This window comes from Amphiura filiformis, chromosome 11 (assembly GCF_039555335.1).
Source record: "Amphiura filiformis chromosome 11, Afil_fr2py, whole genome shotgun sequence".
NCBI classification, from domain to species: Eukaryota; Metazoa; Echinodermata; class Ophiuroidea; order Amphilepidida; family Amphiuridae; genus Amphiura; species Amphiura filiformis.
Genome location: NC_092638.1, coordinates 20,961,078 through 20,984,967, shown reverse-complemented (window position 1 = coordinate 20,984,967; position 23,890 = coordinate 20,961,078). Strand labels below are relative to the sequence as shown.

General features: G+C 37.0%; 1 protein-coding gene across 1 annotated transcript in view; it reads left to right on the top strand.

The window, feature by feature from the left end:
* Window positions 1-4,135: 4,135 nt before the first annotated feature.
* LOC140164534 (uncharacterized) overlaps window positions 4,136-23,890 on the top strand; it is a 37,985-nt gene continuing 18,230 nt past the window's right edge. Inside the window, exons 1-12 of the mRNA XM_072187834.1 lie at window positions 4,136-4,283; window positions 5,324-5,465; window positions 7,227-7,343; window positions 8,635-8,754; window positions 10,435-10,548; window positions 10,914-11,061; window positions 11,431-11,525; window positions 12,600-12,713; window positions 13,734-13,850; window positions 15,033-15,386; window positions 16,898-17,008; window positions 18,513-18,638. Of these exons, the coding sequence (XP_072043935.1) occupies window positions 5,384-5,465; window positions 7,227-7,343; window positions 8,635-8,754; window positions 10,435-10,548; window positions 10,914-11,061; window positions 11,431-11,525; window positions 12,600-12,713; window positions 13,734-13,850; window positions 15,033-15,386; window positions 16,898-17,008; window positions 18,513-18,638 (1,498 nt within the window). The 5' untranslated portion in view covers window positions 4,136-4,283; window positions 5,324-5,383. The remainder of the gene's footprint in view (window positions 4,284-5,323; window positions 5,466-7,226; window positions 7,344-8,634; window positions 8,755-10,434; window positions 10,549-10,913; window positions 11,062-11,430; window positions 11,526-12,599; window positions 12,714-13,733; window positions 13,851-15,032; window positions 15,387-16,897; window positions 17,009-18,512; window positions 18,639-23,890) is intronic.

The following is a 23,890-nucleotide window of genomic DNA, read 5'->3' as shown; positions in this document are numbered from 1 at the left end:
CATTTAAAATGTTATAATATACAAAATTAAAGAAGTCATCATCGAAACGTGATAAACAGATAAAGGTCAACTTGCCGAAGGGGTGGGTGGGTGGTTGTCTGTATGTGTGGGGGTGCGGTAAGTATGGGATTTGTGTGTCATATTATTTTAATATTCATGTCTTGTGTCCAATCTCCTATTTTACCAACTTGATGTAGGCTCATTGTATGATAGAAATGACATAAATGGGCCATTTTGAATTTTTGGCGGCCATTTTGAATTTGAAAATTATCAATATTGATGCTATTGCATGCCAACATATTATTTAACAAAACTGATACAACAAGCCTAAAACGATTACCCCTTCCCAATCTGATTTTATTGGCACGGGGCAGTTCGCAAAAAATTTGGAAATATTTTGCCAAAAAAAAAGCGCCATTTTGAAAAACAAGATGGTCGCCTTCTGCTGCATGTGGAAGTTAACATAATTGTATGAAGTCGTCAAACTTCGGTTTCTGTGTGTTGGAGATAATAACATACACAAAGGGCGGTAGTAGAGTTAAGTGCTCGATAAACTTTGTCGACTCAAAGAAGCGGCAGACAGAAATATCTCCATCAACGAACTGTGGTATTTTACTGCACTAATATAGTATGTTATCTGTTAGTCAAGTGGAGCAGAAGTCTTACTCAAGAGATCTTAAAGAAAGGAGCTAACGGTCAACATAGAGGACAACTTGGAAACACTATCATAAAAGCTAGGATATTGAAAATTATAGTCTTCAAGACTTTGAACTGACACTGTGGTAGACCAGGGTTTCCCTTGGGTAGTCTGGATCTTGGATAAAGAACTGAGACCATCAACGGAAACTCATCAGAACTTCAGCCAATCAAGATCGAGGTTGGACACGCGTCACGTAATGTACGAGGGTGTCAAAGAGGTGGTGCAGTTATGTACCCGGGTAGACTGGCCCCCAGTCTCGGTTCGGTTCCATCTCTGGATAATGTAACAATAAATAATTACATTATAAAAAATGCCAAAGTCCTATAAACCCCCTATTTTCTTCAATGACAAAAACCCATTCCTCTTCATCCACAAATCGACGCCACTGATTACACACACAGCCAACCATAGAAATATACTCGTATTATAATTCAAATATGGTAGCTCAAAGCTACGCCGCGGGATGTGACGCAAGATCGAATGGGACACTTGTCAACAATTGAGAGGTATTGAGCTCACCTGGCACGCGTGTGATAGACCCACGGTACGCGCAATAATAAAAGGCAACCACTCGACTCGGACTTAGGCCTATTGTCCATATTGCGTATATTATCGCGTGCGGTTTGCAAATGTTTGCACAATATTTAGCTGGGGAAGACTCTTCAAATATCCCAGCGCTGCCAAGCTGCGTTGATTGGTCGGATACAATATCGTTGTTTTAGTCGCTTACACAAACGTTAATGTAGTGAGAACACGGACGTGGTATGTAGAAAGTGCGCCTGACCCAGGATCGTTAAAAGTGAACTCCCACAAAATGCTGGGAGGTGGAAGGCAAACTGCTTACAGACTGGGAGGGTCCGTGTATTGGGTTGATTTTTAATGCTATATAATTTACATTACCAGTCGTTCTCCATGGACCCGAGGGAGGGTCTAGTACCCGGGTGGTGAATTTATAGGGGGGACAAAGATTTTTTGGCAGGCCGAAATGGGAGGGCCAAAAGGGACACCATCGGTTTTGGGCACCTAGATATTTTGCTACTGTTTCTATATTACGCCTAAAAAGGTGTTAGGAAACTTTCAAATATACAAAATTGTCTGCTCCCATGATTAGAAAATTTCAATTTTAGGCAATTCTTGGCAGACCATTTTGAGAATTCACCACCCCGGAGTAGCTTACACATATTTATTGCACAGCCCATAGCAAAATTAATAACCAGTTTAAAATAGTTCTTATTCAAAAATTGAAATAAAACAATACTTCCACGTGAGGTTTCGAACACCATCGGATTAAGATTGGAAAAATATTTCACAACATACTACATTATTAGATTTTTGGGCTTTGTATTTCAAAATCACGTGTAAAGCCCGATCCTGACTCCACTTCGCGGCGCGATGCGATGCTGCGATGCTATGCAAACTGTAATCTGAGCCAGGTTTTACGAGCTCAGCGGTGAAAATTCTCATCGCGCGATGGAAATTTCGGTCCGCGATGGAGTTGGATTTTGTTCAACTTTATAGCATCGCGCTGCGATATCGCAGCCGTGCACGCTTGTGATTGGCTGCTGGAAAATCAAGTTCGGCAGAATGACCATAAAAGGAGATGCAGACCCCACATGCTTTTAAAACATCGCAGCATCGCGCGATGAAATTAAAATGTACATGTTAATTTTATCGCACGATGCTGCGATGTTCTAAAAGCATCGCAGCATCGCATCGCGCTGCGATGTGGAGTAGCCCGATCCTGACTCCACTTCGACAGTCGACTGTTGATTATGCTCAAGAATTATTTTGCTAAAACATTTTCTCTAAATATGTGCAAATATCGACATTGATATGATATTAAAGTATTTGATCTTATAACACTTCTGACCTAAACTGTATCAAAAAATCTATTTTCTTAAGATGAAAACATCAGTTTTTCAACAAAAAAAGTGCCATCAAGTTTATTACAGTTTTGGTTGTTTGTATGGACCGTTTTGTTTAGTATTACCTTCAAGTTACTAATATTGTCGATACATCTGTAGTTTAGTATAGTTTAATACCAAAATTCTTGTACTGAAGCTGTAAGATTGCTATTCAAACCGGCAAGTTGCTGTTAAATAAATAAAACAACCCGCCAATATAATTAAATTATTACAGGGTAAGTGAGCAATTGATTAATTGATCATTTAATACGATGTGTATACATTTTTCTTTAATTAACCGTCATTTTAACTAAACCTCACATGTTGTTTAGTAAGTATTTGTACAAAATAGCAATGGGCTATTCCATTTAAAATTCACACTACCCCTGTGGAAGATTTTGCTGAAGTCTTCCACAGAGGGAGTATAAGTTTCAAATAGAGTAGACAACTGGGTAACTTCTATTAGAAACACTCACTCCAGTTGCGGAAGATATAGGTAAAACCATAGTACAGGGGGAGTATGGGTTTCAAAATGATTAACCCTGACCAATTACATTAGAAAAACTTACTCCCCCTGTTTAAGGTATTTCCAAAATCTTCCACAGGGGTAGTGTGGATATCAACTGGAATAGCCCAATGTAAGTATAGTTCAATAAGAAAATTAAGTGTTTTTTCGTCAGAAAATTTGCAACAATGGTTCAAAGTCCACCCATGCAAAGTAAAAAAAGGCAGTATGGCATATAAGCAGGATTGTAACAAAAAAGGTCAAAAGTTTTGCTTATTATTACAGGGTTGATTAAGGGCTGGGGTATGAACGTTTGGACGGTATTTATTTTGGGACATTAGAGCACATCAGACATATGGAATTGCATTCTGAATACGAAGAATGTCATTCTGATATCAAATAATTTTGATTTTTGAAATTCGCAATTTAATACACATTTTATGGCAAATCATTAAAATTGATATTTTTGATATTTAACAGTACTTGAAGTGAACTTTATAAATCTGATGATTTATACTTAAAGTGTATGTAGGTGGGATGAAAAGCCGACGATCAATTGAAAATTTTGACCTTTCGTATTGAAGATATGGATTTTTTTCCCCAAAACACCAAACAAAATTAGGTCTTTTTGGGAAAAAAATCCATATCTTCAATATGAAAGGTCAAAATTTTCCATTGACCGTCGGTTTTTCCTCCCTGCTACATACACTTTAAGAATATATCATTAGATTTATATAATTCACTTCGAGGACTGTTATATATCAAAAATTGAAAAATATCAAATTTTTATAATTTGTCATAAAATTTGTATTATATTGTGATTTTCAAAAATGAAAATTATTTGATATCAGAAAGACATGCTTCGTATTCAGAATGCAATTCGATAGGTCTGAGGTGCTCTCATGTCGCACAAAAAATACTGTCGAAACGCAATAAACACTCATTTTAGATCCCTTAAGTATAACTTAAGTTTAGAATATAGCCTCACTGCAACCAGTGATTTTTTACCTAAAAGTCAAGGATGAGTGCCATAGTTTACTCATGGTTGAATGCGTATTCGACCCCGCTTACAACTCTTTGTGCACTGGTAGATACTTTTTAGATTTACCATAAAGCCGAATACATGTAGCTGTAAATACCCATTTTGAGGGATATATCGAATCTTTCAGGACATGTAAGTATTTTAAATAATTAGTGCACATTCACTTCTATTATATTTCAAAAATGATTGCTCACGGATGTTCTAAATTTTTAGAAGGACAAATGGAATGGTACTAAGATTTTCAAACGCCGTTTACTCAGAACAGCAATTTTGCGTATGCCGTGTTCGATTTGAAGTATATCTTATGAATGGCCAAGTGGTCCAAAAAACGCGTGAGGTTAAACGTGTAAGATAACATCTTACACGTGTAAGATTGCATCTAGAGTTAAAATTAGGGTCAGGATTATGTACAGTGGCGGTACTAGGGGGGGAAGAAGAAATAATTTTCTTGACTGCAAATAAATAAATTCATGACCCACTCCTTCAGAAGAAAATTACAGCCCATTCCTGTCCTCATGTGCAAGAATTATCAAATAACTTCATCAGCAGCTACACAGTTTTAACCTCATGCCCGTAAGAATTCCATTGCGTCATCGATACGGCCAATTGGCACACCGATTTAGCACGGAAACAATGAAATATAAGTTTGTAAATCAGCTATATCAAGCATAGCCGGTGTTAATCTTTTTTCCGTATAAAACGCAAATAAATAGTTTATCTTTCGGGTCAAATTATTTAACCATTTGCAAAAAATGCCACTATTTTGGAAGAACAGTTTTCTTTGCGACCTGTTATTTTCGCCTATACTTTTGCATCTGGAGTTTGTGTACATCCGGGTACTTTACATCGTTGAATAGGGTATGGCGACTTGTAGATGGCACGTGCGCATTTATAAAAGCGCATATATAAATATACCCGAAGTTATTCGCGCAGTACACTGTTCAATATTTACGCTGGGGTTGAGGGTGGAATCTGATTGTTTTTACTTGACCCAAAAGTGGGGAATGTTAAGATTTTAAAAAAAGCGGGAAACAAAGGGGAATCCGAATATTTTGAGCGGACGCGAGGAAGGAACGCGAAATTTGAAATATGATGATATATTAATATTTAATTACACTTAATATATATTTATTTCTAATTAAATCTATAATATTTTAAACATGCTCCTGTAGTATAACTTTCAAAGGTAACCCGGAACAGTTTTAGGAGTGACAATAGAGGTAGCCCGGGGGATGAACGTGATGATGGACTCAGGAGTAGTACTGTTAGTAACACTCAGCTTACTCGCAACACAGCCAGTAACTCGAGCACAAGGTTTGTACGTTACTTTTACAAATCTTACAGATTTTGTTATTTCTTTTTTCAATGGTTATAGATAAGAGTTTTTGATCGGAAGAATTGTTTGTTAATGCCGAAGGCGGTGAATTTTTCATCCCCTCCCCCTTTCGGCGCCAAATTGTAATTTATTTCCAATTTATATGTTTTCCTTTATACAGCGTTGGGTGGGGAAAAATCTCTTTGGTGCTGATCAGTGGGGCGAATTTGCATTTTTTGTTTGTCTCACCAGTGGGCGATGATTTAAAACAAAAAACACCCCTTGTAAGTCAAATTCCCTGCCCTTATCCTACGGGTGTTACTGCGGGCAAACATATTCCTTTAAGGGGATGCAAACATTACCGTAATGCCAGTGAGGTGTCCATGTTCCGAATCATTGTGCTAAGTACATTCACGTTATGGAATCCAGTGACCAGCTTAAGGTCCCTGTAAAACCATCGGTATCACAAAATTTAGGGTGCAGAAAGTAAGTCAACCTTTGTGACAGGAATAGTTATAAAATACCTAGGGTCAAAGAGTTTGTTGTCTGCTGTAATCAACTGAAAATGTAAGTGTGATAATAATGCATGTCTAAAGAAGGAAGCCTATGTCCCGGGGGGCACTCAACACAAATGACCATATGGGTATGCTCCCCCGGAAAGACCCCCCTTTTTGGGTTTCGCAGCTCCGAAAGACCCCTATTTTTGACCAAAATAAAGCTCCGAAAGACCCTTGATTTTGATAATTTCAGCTCTAAAAGCCCCCAAAATTGCTCATTCCTCATATTTCTTGTTTTTTCAGGCGATTTTCAAAAAGCCAAGAAAGACCCTTGATTTTGACTTTTCGCAGCTCCAAAAGACCCCATTTTACTTGTTCACAGCCCGGTTCGCAGCTCCGAAAGACCCACTTTTACCGGTACGCCGTCAGCTCCCAAAGACCCACCACCTCAAAATTCTGGGGGAGCATACCCACTAAATTTTTTTGATGTGCCCCCCCCGGGGCCTATGTGAGTGTGGTCATAATGCATGCCATTATCAAGGAGGCCTATCGTCATGATCGTTGTCTTACATTGAACCATACCACCATATGCCAACAGAAAAGAATCTACAATCAAGTGCAAATTTGCTGGGACACTTTCATAGTTCAATGACCCTCCCGCACCCCTTATTCAATGTTGTATACCAACCGCCTCATTTTTTAAATGGCCTATGTTTTTGCTCCAACATTGGTTGGTGGGGGAGGGAGGGGATTCGAAATAGGTTGGAAACTATACAAATAAAATATCATATGGTGAACTTCATACGACCAGTTTTATTGAACAGGGGGCGCGAAATATGAACAAGTGTCCCAGGGAAATTTGCACTTGATTGTAGCTTATTCTTTAGCACCACTTTAAAAAAGAATATAAGCGGGAAGCATTTTCACTCGCCACGAGAAGCCGTGCGGAAGTGTTACGCTACTGACTTTATAAAATGAGTTTTGAGCAAAACTAATTTAAATAATTTCGAATTCCTGACCATAAAGTATTTTACCGTTCTTCTGAAATGCAACAAAGTTAAATGGTACATACCCAGACATGATTTCTGGGTAAGCCCATTCCCCATTGACTAAATGCTACAGATAACCACCAGATGATTTTGCCTTAGAAAGTTGCTTATGATTCCAACCCTATCTATTACAACAATAATATCCGTTTCAAATGTGGGCACGAAATCAAGAATGGCTTGAGATTCTTTTAAATTTATCATTTGGTTTCATTAGATGTAAAACCGTGTCGGTCTCAACCATGCCTTAATCAAGGACGTTGTGTGGATAAAAGCCGAGGCCAGTACAGATGTATTTGTAGACGGGGATGGACTGGAAGAAGATGTGGAACGGGTAAGAAAAATAAAGAACTTATAGAAAATTCACGCTCATCTAAATTTAAAGTGCCTTTGTGGCATGGTTTCCGTCGTCTAATATGACAATTGTCAGATAGCTACAAAGAAAACACATATGTTCAGCCTTCCCTTGTAACACAGGTTAAGATGTTAGTAAAACTATGAGATCACCCGTCTTTTGCGTTTCGTAAATGCATAGAGCTTGGACTTAATTGCTCTCAAGTCTTTGCATGTTGAACCATTGGAGGATTAAGTTGCTGAAGGTGTCAGGGGAATAAGTCCCCTCTCCGTAAAGAACAAGAGTCCCCGTACAACCACACAGTCACTAAAATAGGGCTACTGTTGAATCTTCTCCCCTGTAGGACAACGCAGTAACAGAATTCGAATGTAGGTCTACACTGAAAGTAAAAGAAATACAAAAACGACCTCTTCTTAATCGTAGTCTACACAGTAAAACAAATTAGCTCGGTAGGACTTCGTAGGGCTACACATTGAAAATAAACAAATAAAAGAACTATAATATTTCACGGCAAAACTTGTCTCCCAGTAGGATTAGATGAAATAACATCCCCCTGCAGAACTACACATTACAACAACAAAAAGATTCCACATAGGACAACCCGGGAGCACAACATGCAATAAAAAAAAAAGAAATATATAGCCCCGCCCTACCACCATAGGACTTGACGGTAAAACGTCCTGGTAAAAATAACATTTCCCCCTATAGGACTACACATGATAACAAAATCAAACACAAAGACTCCACATAAGCTCACATAGGTGCAGTAAAAAGTTACCAGCACCGAACTAGCATCGTATATTATTGTCACCATATTATGTAAATCATGGCCCGCAGATGTGTGGCTAATTAGGTCATTATTTGAGATGTTCATAATACTGTTTGATTGCTTGCGGTATAATAGGTACTTTTTCAGATTCACGACTACAGGCATATGATCTTCAGACAGATGATAGGACAAAATCCTTATGTTACAATTATTGTATTGTGTTGGTGTAAAAATATTTAGCCCAAAGTGAGCTTTCAATGCTTTTGAAATTAATTAACTTAATTGGACACCCATAACGTAAACAAAACACCAAATTTGATGTTTTATTGGGGGTGCGGACAAGCTTGTTCTTCATATCGCAAAAGTCTGTTTTTCAAAATAATGTAAACTGTAAAAGTGTTTAGCCTTACCAATTCGTCAAACTCAGTAATTTATAACAGATACCTATTTTGTGAATGTTGCTGGAAGTTAATGTCGAGTACGGTTTTGTTTATATTTCAGTTGCTGATGTTAATCAATGCTTATCAAGCCCTTGCCTTAACGGAGCAACCTGTAATGATAGAATAGGGTCGTATACATGTACCTGTGCGCCAGGTTGGACTGGAGTTAATTGCGAACAGGGTAAGTCTCACAGTAATTTTGTAGGTTATTTAAAGGTCCACAATCGTTATCCAGTCAAACTTACTCTTAAAACAATCAAAACCTTAAAAATACGCACACAGCAATTTTATGAAACACTGTCTTTAAAAAAAGATCACGGATCAGGTGTACAGGCTGTGTCAAAATGATACAGCCTGTATTGCATTCATTTCGTAAACTGGCTAAATACGCGACCTCGCTTTGAATTTGGATAGAAATGTGATTTTGAATAGATATATTTGGAAATTGCAAGCGCTCTACGTGTATTACTACTAGTTATTTTACGTGTATTACTTTTCAAGATATTGGTGACTGTTCGTCAGAACCTTGTCAAAATGGAGGGACATGTAAAGATAAAATTCTAGAATACTCTTGTCAGTATATTCCAGGTTATACGGGAACCAATTGTGAATAGGATGAATATGTAAAGTAAAAAACAAAAAATAAAAATCATTTGTAACAATCTTAAAATATTAGGATACAGTTAGAAGACATGAGCCCTCAACCATGATTGAAAAATGTAACAAACTTAATATGCATTATGGATTTAGTCGAAGTGTTAAACTAATAAATCTCTTTACAGTGTTAAGGGCTGGGGTATGAACGTTTGGACAGTATTTATTTTGGGACATCAGAGCACATCAGACATATCGAATTGCACTCTGAATACGAAGAATGTCATTCTGATATCAAATAATTTTGATTTTTTGAAATTCGCAATTTAATACACATTTTATGGCAAATCATTAAAATTGATATTTTTGATATTTAACAGTACTTGAAGTAAACTTTATAAATCTGATGATTTATACTTAAAGTGTATGTAGGTGGGGTGAAAAGCCGACGATCAATTGAAAATTTTGACCTTTCGTATTGAAGATATGGATTTTTTTTCCCAAAACACCAAATAAAATTAGGTCTTTTGGGAAAAAATCCATATCTTCAATATGAAAGGTCAAAATTTTCAATTGACCGTCGGCTTTTCCTTCCTGCTACATACACTTTAAAATATAAGAATATATCATTAGATTTATATAATTTACTTCGAGGACTGTTATATATCAAAATTTGAAAAATATCAAATTTTTATAATTTGTCATAAAATTTGTATTATATTGTGATTTTAAAAAATGAAAATTATTTGATATCAGAAAGACATGCTTCGTATTCAGAATGCAATTCGATAGGTCTGAGGTGCTCTCATGTCCCACAAAAAAATACTGTCGAAACCCAATAAACGCTCATTTTAGATCCCTTAAGTGAATGGAATGTATACAGGCTACTTCTTAAAATGTGACCGTACACCACGAATGAGCCGTAAATGTCCTCAATTGTATTCTGAGTTACAGTGTAAAATGGGCATGAAGGTCATATTCATAGGTATTTCAATTTGTTGCTACGTGTATCTCATTAAATGAGGTACACGTAGCACCAAATTGAGGTACCTATGAATATGACCTTCATGCCCATTTTACACTGTAACTCAGAATACAATTGAGGACATTTACGGCTCATTCGTGGTGTACGGTCACAAATGTAACGAATTATAATCAGGTGCAAACCTTCGACAATGACTGATGGTAAAGATGAAATCGCATAAACTTTTAAAAACCGTATCCTCCATACATAAACTCCCATGTGAATTTTGTTGTTTGTTTGTAGAAATTAATGAGTGCATGTCTCGACCATGTTTAAATGGCGGCAAATGCGTTGATGAATTGAATCAGTACAGCTGTGTATGTCAAAGAGGATGGACTGGAATTAACTGTCAATCAAGTGAGTCAACGGATATTGAATATTATTTCATATATCTGAAAGGGTGAAGTGCATCTTGAAATATCCAGTTCTAGAATCAGAAGACGAAAATATTTGTAAAAAAAACAGTTCCCAAATAGAGATAAATAGGGATCACAACGGATTTATCATTAACAAGCTTTATATTTCAACATTTAGGTGTAAGTAATTATTAAAGTAGCTGCTGCAGAGTACAATTTGCCCATGGACATGATTAATATAACTGTGTACCACACCTATTTAAAAAAAAAATTATTTGTGAGAAATTTATTTATATGAGAAATGAAACAGTAATTCGGATGTGAATCTTGAATAATCCTTTATGGTCTGTTTTTCCTTTTCAACAGTTACTTGTGAAGAAAATGAATTTCTGTGTGATGATGGTGTTGGCTGTGTGTTGGAAAGTTACCGATGTGACTATATTCCTGACTGTAATGATAACAGTGATGAGTCCGGATGTACTTGTATCCCAAGCATACAGTTTCAATGTTTAAGGTAATACACTATTTTAAAGTGTTGCGATTTGGTAGTTCACAACATCTTGCGAATGGTAATGAGCTTTGGCAAAAATTGCATTGCTCATTTCCTTGCGAGCGTGTAGAAGAATTCAAATATCACAGAAATAATTTTGTAGGTTCTGTGGTTCTTGAGTTATGTTGTAAAGAGGGCTGAAACAACAACACTTTTGTAAAATGTACATAACTCATTAACAACAATAAATTAAGCAAGTTTTCAAATTATATAATTTGTAGAATGAACCTTTGCAAAACATCAAGGTGTTATTTGTCAATAATTTATTGATCTAAAGAATGAAAATCGATTTTTTTTGTTGCTTCGACCAACAACTCCTCGTCTACCCTTAAGCGGTGGTTGTGTGCACAACTCATGGTTATGTGATGATTTCGAAGATTGTTTTGATGGAAGTGACGAATCAAATGATACCTGCCACACAATTGACTGTAAGTTATTATTCAAAATCGTTCATTACTAAACTCTTCAAAAAAACTTTCCAAAACGGCTATATATCAAGAATATTTAAAATATATTTGCATATTGTTTCATAGCAATACAAACATTGTTCTTTCCTCTCAAAATTGACTCAAAATTTGTCACCATAAGTTATTCCTTTTAAAAGACAAGGAGGTCTGAAACAAAATGTGCCAAATCTGCCATTGCCGGCGCCATTTGTACCAGTAAACATGAGTAAGGAATAAAACGGTTTCGGAGTGCTGCCAGCCTGATGTACCGGACTTCTCCAGCCGTTATTTTTTCTCTGTATTTGACATCTCCGGTATGATCATACTGCGGGAAACACCTAAAGTTGCCGCTAAGGTATTCTAGCCTCAAACTCGAGCCTTTAATATCCAGATCTGATAATCGAACCATGGTTAATTTGAACTTTCTTGCAAATGACCACTATGAAGAAGTGACCAGCAAGAGAGATTGACTTGCGTTGATCCATTTGAATCCACCTGTAGAACTGTTAATCCCATCCTAGCACTTTTCATTCAAAATGATATACTGCAAACAACATTATTTCATTCTTTTATTCCTGCATTAACCCACGCATTCATTCATTCAAAGTAATGAGATGAGCACAGACAATGGTCAGTTTGGCACATTTTCTTTGAGACCTCTCTGTCTTTCAAAGAAAGTTACTCAGCCGTGAAATAAGTTATCGTCACAAACGAGGTGTCATTGTTTACAGGAAAGAACAATGTTTTGCACTGATATGAAACCATATGTAGACAGATTTCAAAAATTTCTAATATACAATCGTTTTTGAAAGTTATTATTGAAAACAATTATTTGTGATGATCGGAAATTCTACAACTGTTATCCTTTTTAATATAATGTAAATACACGTGTGTGTTTAAAATCTTTGATTTGTAGACCTCTTTCGATTTTTTCATTTATGCAACTATTACATTACGCCGAAGATGCAACAATGTGAACCATTACTTTAAGCCGAAGATGCAACAATATCAGATATAATTTTTAATGAAGTATGATTACCGTTGTTGTTTTGACAGATATTGATGAGTGTGCCACAGAACCCTGCTGGAATGGAGCAAGCTGTCAAGATTCAATTAATACATTTGTATGTCTATGTCCGCAAGGGTATACAGGATCACTCTGTGAACAAAGTAAGCGAAGTATACTTGTAAACAGCTGTATGCTTTAATGTCAATTATTGGTACATATATAATTAGAAGTTAACAGATAAATGCCAATGAGATTGCATGAAAATTGAAAGTTATAAAGTCAGACCAGTGTTTTATTCATCTTTTCACATTAAAAAGGGTAACTATGACCATTCAGATAATTGTAGAAATCGGTGGGGTTTTTTTTGGGGGGGGGGGGTCGTGGTATCACATGTGTTTAGACTTTAGTAATATTCAGCCTCATATATGTATCAGGTACTTCCGCCGCATCCCAGATGTTGGAATGCCATTCCTGTTTCGATAGTTGGCATTGCAATATTGGACCGATGTTGGAATGCCATTCTTGTTTTTATAGTTGTTATTGCAACACCGGGCCAATAATGAAATGCCATTCCTGTTTCGATAGTTGGTATTGCAACATAGGGCCAATGTTGAAATGCCATTCCTGTTTCGATAGTTGGCATTGTAACATTCGGCCAATGTTGGTATGCCATTCCTGTTTCGCTAGTTGGCATTGCAACATTGAGCCAATGTTGGAACGCCATTCCTGTTTCGATAGTTGCTCACAAGGTCACAAGTAGCGACCTGCTGAATGGCGGGCATTATCAGCTATCAAAGAGATTCCAGCTGCCAATCACAGTAGAGGTTTGATAACATTTTGTTAAAAAATGATATAAGGCCAAAACTGTGCATGTTGGTACTTGATTGCTTGGAATCTTATGTGCTAATAATCCGTTGTAGTAATATTTTCTTGAAGTGTAGTGTATACTGTTCGTAAATTATATAGCTTTTAAATTTTGGGCATTTATGCTCTGTTGCACTGTATAATAGTATAATGAGTCATACCTTATGACTCCATGATAAAGAAGTACTGTCTCGCGTAATATTTAGTGACTTCAGCTCATCAAATCGAATAGGCCGAATGACTTGACCCAACCTAAATATTTTGGTAGCTAATAAATATATCCAATTTAAATTTCGCATCACTAAAAATATTTTCAGACATCAACGACTGTACCCCAGACCCATGCCTTAATGGAGGTACATGCGAAGATGGAGATGATGAATACCAATGTCACTGTTCTGCTGGTTACTCTGGTCCAAACTGTGAAGTACAAGGTAAGTGCATGAACAAACCGCGTGGTCGGTACTACAGGGTAACCCGGAATGATTTTAATCATACCTTTCACCTTTCAGTGCCCATTTAGTATTTTCAACTTTTTAAAACTATGAATATCATTTCTGTTAGCTATATTGTTTAGATCTACCTTTTCCATTTACCAGCATTCTCGGCCCTTATCAATGCAGACGTTTGATCATGATCTTTATCGTGGCATTGTCTTTTTTAAGACAGTTCCTTTTGAAACTATGAGTATTATTTCAGTTAGCTATATTGTTATAAGATCTACCTTCTATCTTTTACATTGGACATTGGACCCTTTCTTATTGGAAAAAGCTTATATTTGACCGAAACGATCTCTGTTCTGGATACTTATCTGCAATATCGCTGACCATGTTCGAAACAAAATGTAAATATTGTCATATTTTCGTTGTGCTTTCTTATTATTATGTTCCTCTAAGACGACGAAAATGCCATTGAAGATTTCCTTTAGAAATGGTGGGATTTTTTGTTATTATAGGGAATGCAGCACCTTCTGGCGACAAAATAAGTTAATGGTACAAATGCGGGCGAAGAATGAACAATTTTGCCACATTGAAGCTAACATGGCCAAATATGAGGTTAATTTGGTTAGAAATCCATATACATGCGAAAATATTGGGGATGGTTGTATGGACCATCAAAATATGGGGGGATTTATTAAGGCGCCATTGTATTTGCAAAGTAATCATCTTCCATGGTAACTAACCCATGCTCGTATAGCCTCATAGTAAACTTTGTCTGGGGTGGAGTGGGGTTGAGATTGGTTGTTTTTATAGGGCACTCAGGGTCGGATCCAGGAATTTTTGATAAAGGGGGCGCCTTTTGGTCGACGACGAAAAAAATGTGTTAAAGGGGGTTACCCCCTCGAAAACTCAACGGTTTTGGCCCATTGTTTGCTGTTCATGGCCGAATTTGTTCCTTTTTTTTAATTTCTTACAATTTTTGTATTTTTAAGTTACCGGCGCCCTTTGCTAGTCAAAAAATAGAGGGGGCGCGCGCCGGCTGCGCCCCCCCTAAATCCGCCCCTGGCACTAAACATGATGGTTGAGTTTCGCATAATTACCAGCATTTGATGTTATCGACCATAATAATACTCAAATTGTAGTTTTATTGTTACATTTACATTGTCTTTTATGCAGTTTGTCCAGAGCCCGAGATCATAATAGCAAGAGATCATAGTAAGGTTAATTTGACGTCTTATGGCTACCCTAATAATTACATGAATAACTTACGATGCTTCTGGACCGTGCGGTGCCAGGAAGGTGGCAGAATACTAGTGCAGTTCATAGACTTCGCTATAGAAAGGGACTATGACAACTTGTACATCGGAACAGCACAAAATGGACGACTTTTAGGATACTCGGATAATGCCCTGCCTCATTTGGATGTTTTGTCACCAGCTGACGGGTTCCCCCTCCATTTTGAATTCTACACAGATGGAAGTGTAATAAACCGTGGCTTTCATATTTGTTTGACAAATATAAATGCAGAAGGTAATGTTTGGTTAATACTACCTAGTCCTTCGAGAAAGACCTCGGCTATGGGGGGGGGGGGCTCGGCGAAGCCGAGCATGTTCGGCGAAGCCGAACAATGTTCGGCGAAGCCGAACAACGAGGCCGAAGGCCGAGAAGCGAGGCCGAAGGTCGGCTTTCGCCTCGCTATTAATAGATTTTAACCTAAGCCGATAGTCATTCTTGAAGGACTAATACTACCCTACCATGGTTCGCCCTGCATAGTCTTGTATATGATAACCCTTCTAATTTGGGTACTTACACATTAAAGCAATAATTTGTGATTTGTTCCACAGCGACGTACTCATTTTTTTCTTGAATTTCTACTTTTTGTATGACTGTCATGTCCAGTGGCGTACTAAAATATAAAGTTTTCATATTTAGACCTGATATTACACACTATGGCTTTAAGTAAAAGCAAGGACTCTTTAATGATGTCAAATTGAATGGATTGAGCAAAACGTGGTCCTGCAAAGATAAGTTAAGCACAGTTGAATATTGGTATTAAAACTTACAGCAAGGTCATTTAATGTGTATATTTAGAACAACTTTCATAAGTATGCAAATGGAGCTACTGTCCAAATGGTTAAATGGACAGTTAGGTTGTGTGAAACGATGCACGATTCAGAAAACGCAATAACGCATATATACATAGATTTAAGCCTCATACTTAACATATTATTAATGTAACATGCTATTAAATTTAACAAATTCTTAAATGGAGCTGACTGATGGACATGTCAATGTCCTTGGGATCTTACGTGTCATAAAGCTGGGATTCTTCAACATAGAACATACCATTAACCTTCTATCGCTTTACAATGTCTTTGACTGGGGGAAAGTATAGTGCACAAATCTGAAGACCGGCTACCAATCTTAACCATTTGTTTGCAATCACGTATGTAGGAGTCAAACCATTGAGGTTCAACACATGTGACACCGAATTTATCTTATGTCCCTGGATGAGGACACCATTATCTATGGTGTCGAAAGCGGCATATACGTAGAGCAAAACAAGTACCACGCCCTTTTACTATCAGACAGGAGAGGATAATTGAAACCCTGGATCAAGGCGGTTTCACAGCTGATACTTGGTGATGAGCACTTTGTCATGAGCGCTCAGGATATAACTTATTCTCCGTAAGATAAACCTACAGTTGTTCCACAGCAGCGTGTTTAGATGAGGGAAATGATCTCAGCTGTCTTGAATGTTGAAGGGAAGGAACCAGAAAGCAAAGACTCATTAATCAGCTGTGTGAAGGTTGGCAGAAATACATCCAAGGACTACTTAACAAGTCATGTCGGCATTGGATCTAATTGACATGACTTGGGAGGCGTACTGTCAATCAATTTGTGAACTTCATCTTCTGGTTGACGGTACTCAAAAATGAGTGAGATCAGTCCCATCAATCTGAACCGGATTGTTAATATTATAATTTCGTTTTTATGTTCAATTTCGTTTGAATGTTTTTAAACTTGTTTGTCATTTTCAGACTTGGTGGTGTGTCCTGGAAATCAGCTTGAAGTGATTGATGAGTCAATGATTTGTGATGGCTTCAATGACTGTCAGGATAGAAGTGATGAGGGCATTCTTTCAAATTGCTGTAAGCTATACTAATGCACTATTTATGTGACCGTTTTATACCTCATGCAATTCCATGCAACTTGTGCAAAATACAGCAATTTACATCAATAAAGGTCGAGCTACTCCATATCGCTTTCCCTCCATACTTGGATCAGGATAGAGCGGCGTGACGGTTTAAGAGATTGTACGCTGCGTTCATTATTGGTGTGCTTGAAGTAAATTGAAATGTCAGCCATGTGGAAAACTAACTTATCTTTCCGCAGAAATCACATAATGTCTTATTAAATGTTAATTTATTCATGGAACTGTCTCTTATCTAATGTAATGATACTTTATTGTACGCAGCATATCATGTACCTTGTGCAATAAGCAATAATTGATTACCCGTCTGAATATCTACCATAATTAAAACATGTCTAATTCCAAACCAGGCTATTCACCTTTTCGGTAAATCCCATAAGCCTTTGCGAGTACACCTGAGAACCCGTCATTTGACGTCACGCCGCCTTGCAATGCGCAGTAACGATGTTCAATAAACGATGTGCGCATCGGCGCAGAATAGCGTCAATTGCTGTAAGCTATACTAATGCACTATTTATGTGACCGTTTTATACCTCATGCAATTCCATGCAACTTGTGCAAAATACAGCAATTTACATCAATAAAGGTCGAGCTACTCCATATCGCTTTCCTCCATACTTGGATCAGGATAGAGCGGCGTGACGGTTTAAGAGATTGTACGCTGCGTTCATTATTGGTGTGCTGGAAGGAAAGTAAATTGAAATGTCAGCCATGTGGAAAACTAACTTATCTTTCCGCAGAAATCACATAATGTCTTATTAAATGTTACTTTATTCAAGAAACTGCCTCTTATCTAATGTAATGATACTTTAATGTACGCAGTATATCATGTACCTTGTGCAATAAGCAATAATTGATTACCCGTCTGAATATCTACCATAATTAAAACATGTCTAATTCCAAACCAGGCTATTCACCTTTTCGGTAAATCCCATAAGCCTTTGCGAGTATACCTGAGAACCCGTCATTTGACGTCACGCCGCCTTGCAATGCGCAGTAACGATGTTCAATAAACGATGTGCGCATCGGCGCAGATTAGCGTGACGTCAAATGACGAGGTTTACTCAGGTGTACTCGCACAGGCTTATGGGATTTACCGACAAAGGTGAATTCTAACGGTTTTATTCTTAGACATGTTTTATAAACTTTATTTAAAATATCTGCTTGCAATAATATCGCCGCCGTAAAGCTTAACAGCCAATTATATTTCAACTTTACTTGTTTAGTGTACGCCATCCCCTCTTTTCCTCTGGAATCATGTTTAAATGTCCTCAACTGATTCCAGGCCAATATAACGAAAATTTGAAAACAGCTTCAGTTCAGCTGCTGTGCTCAGCAACTAAGGAGCACCATATGGTAAGTAATCACTTATTGCACATGGTATTATGATTGTCTTTTACAAAAGTAATAAGTCTCTTCGTTTCAACTTAATCAAATTGCAGCGGCACCAGCATGTGATCTTGATCAGTTTCGATGTTTCGATGGATCTTGCATACCGGGATGGTGGGAGTGTGATGGCAGACAGTATTGCCCATTTAACGAAGACGAATTAAATTGTGGTTCTACATGTAAGCTACGCTCTGTTAATTTACATTTCGACAACAAGGTCAATGGTTTATGAAATATGCATATGCGTGCAGTCTTTGGACAAAACAAAAATACACTAAAGTACAAATATGTATTATCTTCAATGGGCGCAAATTCGATAGTATCAACTAAAACGTTTTATATCCATTAAAGGAAAGTCTAGATTTCTAATATCTGCACATATAAATATATAGCTATTAACAATGAACATAATTTGGTTAATACTAGTTACATAATTCTTGTATCCAAATCTCAAATACTCATCAAGTTCCGGAATCATAACAAAGTAGGACTGAATGCTTTGCCAGATTTCACTACATCGCAATCTGCTAATAAATGTAGGATGGATTCATTTTTATCTGACAAAAGCATTATTTTATTATTGATTCATAACCTCCGCCTTTCACACCATATGTGCGTCCCAATCAAATCGCTCGTTAGATGATATACGCACACCTGCGCAGAGGTTATTGATATCCGCATGTGAGCATCTATTGCGCCGGAACACTTCTCGCGCACGCAACTACCATGTTTACAAATGGCGTGATTGCGCAGTGCTGTAATTGGTAAATCCGTTTTAGCCTGTTCGACTATTTGAAGGGTAAAATTTAAGTTGTGATAAAAATGGTTTATTTCAACAAATTTCAGAGACTAAAATCTTGAGATTTGGTTGAGTGATTAGTTAAAAATGACGGTTATGAATTCGGTTAATAACTTTTGATCACTTATATGTCGGGCATTGTGAAAAATCTAAACAGTTTGCTTTGGAACTCGGAATCATATCAATTTGTAAGACCTCTTTTTTTAAAGTCATAGTTCATTGAATTCACAACCGTATGTCAAAACAGGCGAAAATAGTCACTTTGTGCGCAAGATTTGCAATTTAAAGAGAATTGACCATTGTTTATTCTAGTGACTCTAGTATATGGACAATATAAGTGTGTTTTTTTTAATTTAATGACATAAAATTTGAAAAATATTGTAAGGAACACTTGAGGTTTTGACTTTTGAAACCTACATTTTGGTCAAAAAATGTGCTTGGATAGGTAGTTTTCAACCGATTTTCCACATTCGCCTTGCTATAACATTGAATTGTGTCATCTGTTGACCTAGTGACTAAAAGTGTTTTTAGAGGGAAGTGTTAGCTTTCGTTTGATATAAAATAAATTCTGATTAGATGAAGGGAACACTTGATGTTTCGACAAAGCTTTTACATTGCTATGCACTCAACCGTGTAGTGATAGTGAAATCAAAGACTGTGGTTGAGACATTCGCTGCTTGTTGTTCTCTACTTGGAAGCTCTTGAGACAAAAATGTGTACAGGGTGTCCCAAAAAAAGAGGTCCCTCATTGCGCCATCTTTTTCTCCTATTTCTGAAAAGTTGATCAAATATATGTTGGTATGTAACGAAACCTTGAGTCGTTAGCTTTAATAAACCGAAACAATTATATCAATCGGCTCACACATTTTGAAGATATACCGTAAACGTTCGCCTAATGGCGCTCTGGAGTTCATGGAAATGAGAGAGCGCCATCCCTGTAAAAGCCGACTATTATCACTGAGCATTAAGGGTACGTGTAGTTAGTAAAGGGTGAAACCTTTCGACACATACAATTATGAACAAGATCGAACAAACTTGTTCATGATAATGCGGTAATCATTCACCTGATACGTTGTGGCCCAGCGAGCAGAGCATTAGACTATAGTGCGAGGATAACGATAACTTATGGAGAAGATTGATGGTTCGAATCTCATGCAGTAATTTCTGACAGATTATGATGTCTGTCAATGTTTTTTTTTCTGATTTGAGGAAATTTTATTCTCTATTTTCTTGATTTTATCTTTAACATTGTTTTATAATTTTATTATTTTATCTTGTATGTGTCTTTTTTCATGATTCTTTGTTAATATCGTTTCATTTTAGAGTAACTCAATCCATTCAATCAAATGTTGTAATGAACCTATTTGATTGTATAGGCATTTGTTATGTGTGTGAGACGAACTGTCGGGTGCGACAAGTCTTTCAATTCGCGCGAGTGTCATTGCCTGTGCATCAGTGGTCATAAGAGGTATATCATTTTATTCGAAAGGGGGTCCCAAATATACGGGGGTCATAAAGTCTTGGAAAGAATAATAGGATGGGGTCATAAAATGTTTTATGACCAAAATGTAGGAGTCACACGATGACCACAGAAAGTGTGTTATTTTATTCAAAAAGACTGATTTCAATACAATTTTGGGGTTTGGGATCATAAAATTTTTGTTGCCGAAATAGGGGGTGCGCAATTTTAATTTTAATTTTAATTTGGGGTCCCCCCTTTCGAAATAAAATGATAGCCCTCTAAGAGGATTCAAAAGATAACATCTGCCCCAATAATCCCTAGCTATATTTGTTTTAAACTGTTCCACGGAGGATGTATCATAATAGGCTCAGTATTCAAATGATATAAATAACATTTGAATGAGCGAACGAACAAAATCATACAACGACCAACTAAATCGAGGCTGTGCATATGACGTATCATCCCGTAAATATGGCGGACTACTCAAATGCATTCAACAAAAGCATGATTGCATCTACCGCGACAGTTCGTCTCACACACATAACAAAATGCACTACGATTAAATAGGTTGATGACAACATTTGATTGAATGGACTGCACTATATGGGGAGCTATCCCTGTAAACCGGTTCAAATCCTTTGTTTGGAGCCAATCAATAAACGCAAGGCTATCATTGAATACTGGCTAGGATTCCACAACACAATAAGGCGCTTTGGAAGGCACACAATACCCTAATGGCTTTCCATATTATGTGCACTCAACAACTATTCAGTATCGAAGCCCGGTATCGAAGTTACGTAATGTTACTATGTCAACGGGATTACGCGCTTAAGCAATGAACCACGATCGAAAGAATCAGTACACAAAAAAGGCATACCAAAATAGCGTGATCGTAATGATCGCATACAAACAGTGCTTGGTTCCGATACCATCACGGAGTTACGTAACTACTTCGTGGTCTGATAGTTATATAATCAATGGTCTGATCTACTTGGGTTCGATCCTTTTAAGAAAAGAACAAATAGCTGATCATTTATAATGCATAAATGAATAAAGTAATGTAGTTACACAATTTGAACAGGCCGTTCTATTTTTAAAGGTCATTTAACTGTTAAATGTAGTGGAATATATCACGCATTGATAGGTAGCAGGTGGAGCAAATTTTGTCAGCGGTTTTTGTTGCCGTTTGTTCGCAGTGCCTATTTATCTAAAAAAAATAAGAAAATTAAAATTACATTTAAAAAAAATCACAATACTCGTTCGTAAAATGGGGACAAAATCCAAAAACATTTCTTGACCCTTCTTCACATAAAAGTGGGGGCAGAAATCAAGATTCGAACAAGAACCATTCACCATTCAAGGCGCACCCTCTACCGACTGAGCTAACGGGTCAGACAATGGAAGGGTGTAATTTTGAACTGAAGAATATTTAAAAAATATGAAGAAATTACAATGTTATAAAAAGATTTACCAAAATAAGTTAGGTATAACGTATTAATCGATTTACAAATTAAGTCCAATGGCACTTTGAGAAAGAATACCTGAAGAAACCCAAAATTATTTGCTGCTCTAGCAACTAACCTAGTGACCTAAAGAATTGGGTCATGTCACGATATTTTTTCTGAGGCATTATGTCCAGGTTGCTCAATTTAACATACACGTGTCCTTAATGCTGTTGAGATTTTACAAGGATGGCGCTCTCACATTTCTAAGAATCCAAAAGCGCCATTAGGCGAACGTTTACGGTATGCTCTTTTAAAGAAATGTACCCGTTTTTCACTCTGTCCACGGAGAAGGTTTCGTTACTTCAAAGATTGAAAAGGAGTACACATACCATGCATGAATATTAAACATTACTCAGTGATAACTTTATAAAAATAACTTATTTATGGAATGGGCTTTACCGGTGGGTTTATGGGCAATGGATTTTGTTAATAGCGTCATTAATTTGTGGGTAAAATGGATGCCGAATGGGACTTCGTTTGCTTTACTTTGGTTATTTATGCCTTTTTATTTTATTATGTTTCTTACTTTCTTACTTTGTTGTATCTTGCTCTTTTTTTTTCATTTACAACATAAGCCATTTCTCTTTTTAGGATAAAGGGTAGCCCTCAAAGGCTGTTTGGTTTGTCTTTAGTTACTCTGAAGTGAGTTTACTGTGCTTCTCTGCCCTCTACCTGGTTGCCTCTTGGTGAATACATGTTTCAGCCCTGGACCTCATTGCATCAATTGCGTTGCGTAACATCCAACATGCGCCGGATACTTGCGAATGCATTCAGTAATACGTTTGCGAAGATCTTTGCCACGAAGGAAAAAAAATCAAGTGATGTGAGGTCTGGTGATCGTGCAGGTCATCGTGCAGCATGAGCCATCCCAACCACTCTGTTTGCTATCCGTGGACAGAGTGAAAACGGGTACTTTTATTCAAAAGAGCATATCTTCAAAAATTATGAGCCGATTGAAATAATTCTTTTGGTTTATTATAGGTAACGATTAATGGTTTCTTTACATACCAAATTATATTTAATCAACTTTTCAGAAATAGGAGAAAAAGAGGGCGCAATGAGGGGCCTCTTTTTTTTGGTTTACACTTCAAACATTTTGCTGGCAAATCCAATGAAAAAGTAACTCACTGCTTAAACCTTAATTTTACATCTAATGTAATCTTAAAGGAATCATAAACAACCCAAAATCAGTCAAACTATTTAGATTCTGTCTAGACGTTGATCCACAAGCCTCAGCACACTTTACATGTTGCCATTGACCACTACGGCCTCACATCATTCCATAAACCATTCAACAACAAATCAGGGACTTTGCTGCTTCAAGAGCGCACACCCTAGACATTCCACAAATAACCATCGCAACCAGGATCAGCTCCCCGAGTTTCGTACGGGTTGCAACGAGACAATTAGCAGTAAGTTCCTTGTCCAGAGGAATTTCAAGCTAACTCAATTTTCCATGAGAGCGTATTAGGCATTATTTTTAACTATTGTAATTAATTTATTGTATTTAATGTAAAGGCCACAATTCAAAAACTTGTTTTTAAATTTTTTTTGGTAGCCCTATAATATTTGCCTAGTCCTATGTGTAAATATATTTTCGCTTCAGTTTCATATATCGTTCTTGATGTAAAGTATGTATTATGCAAGGTGTTGTAAATTAAACAA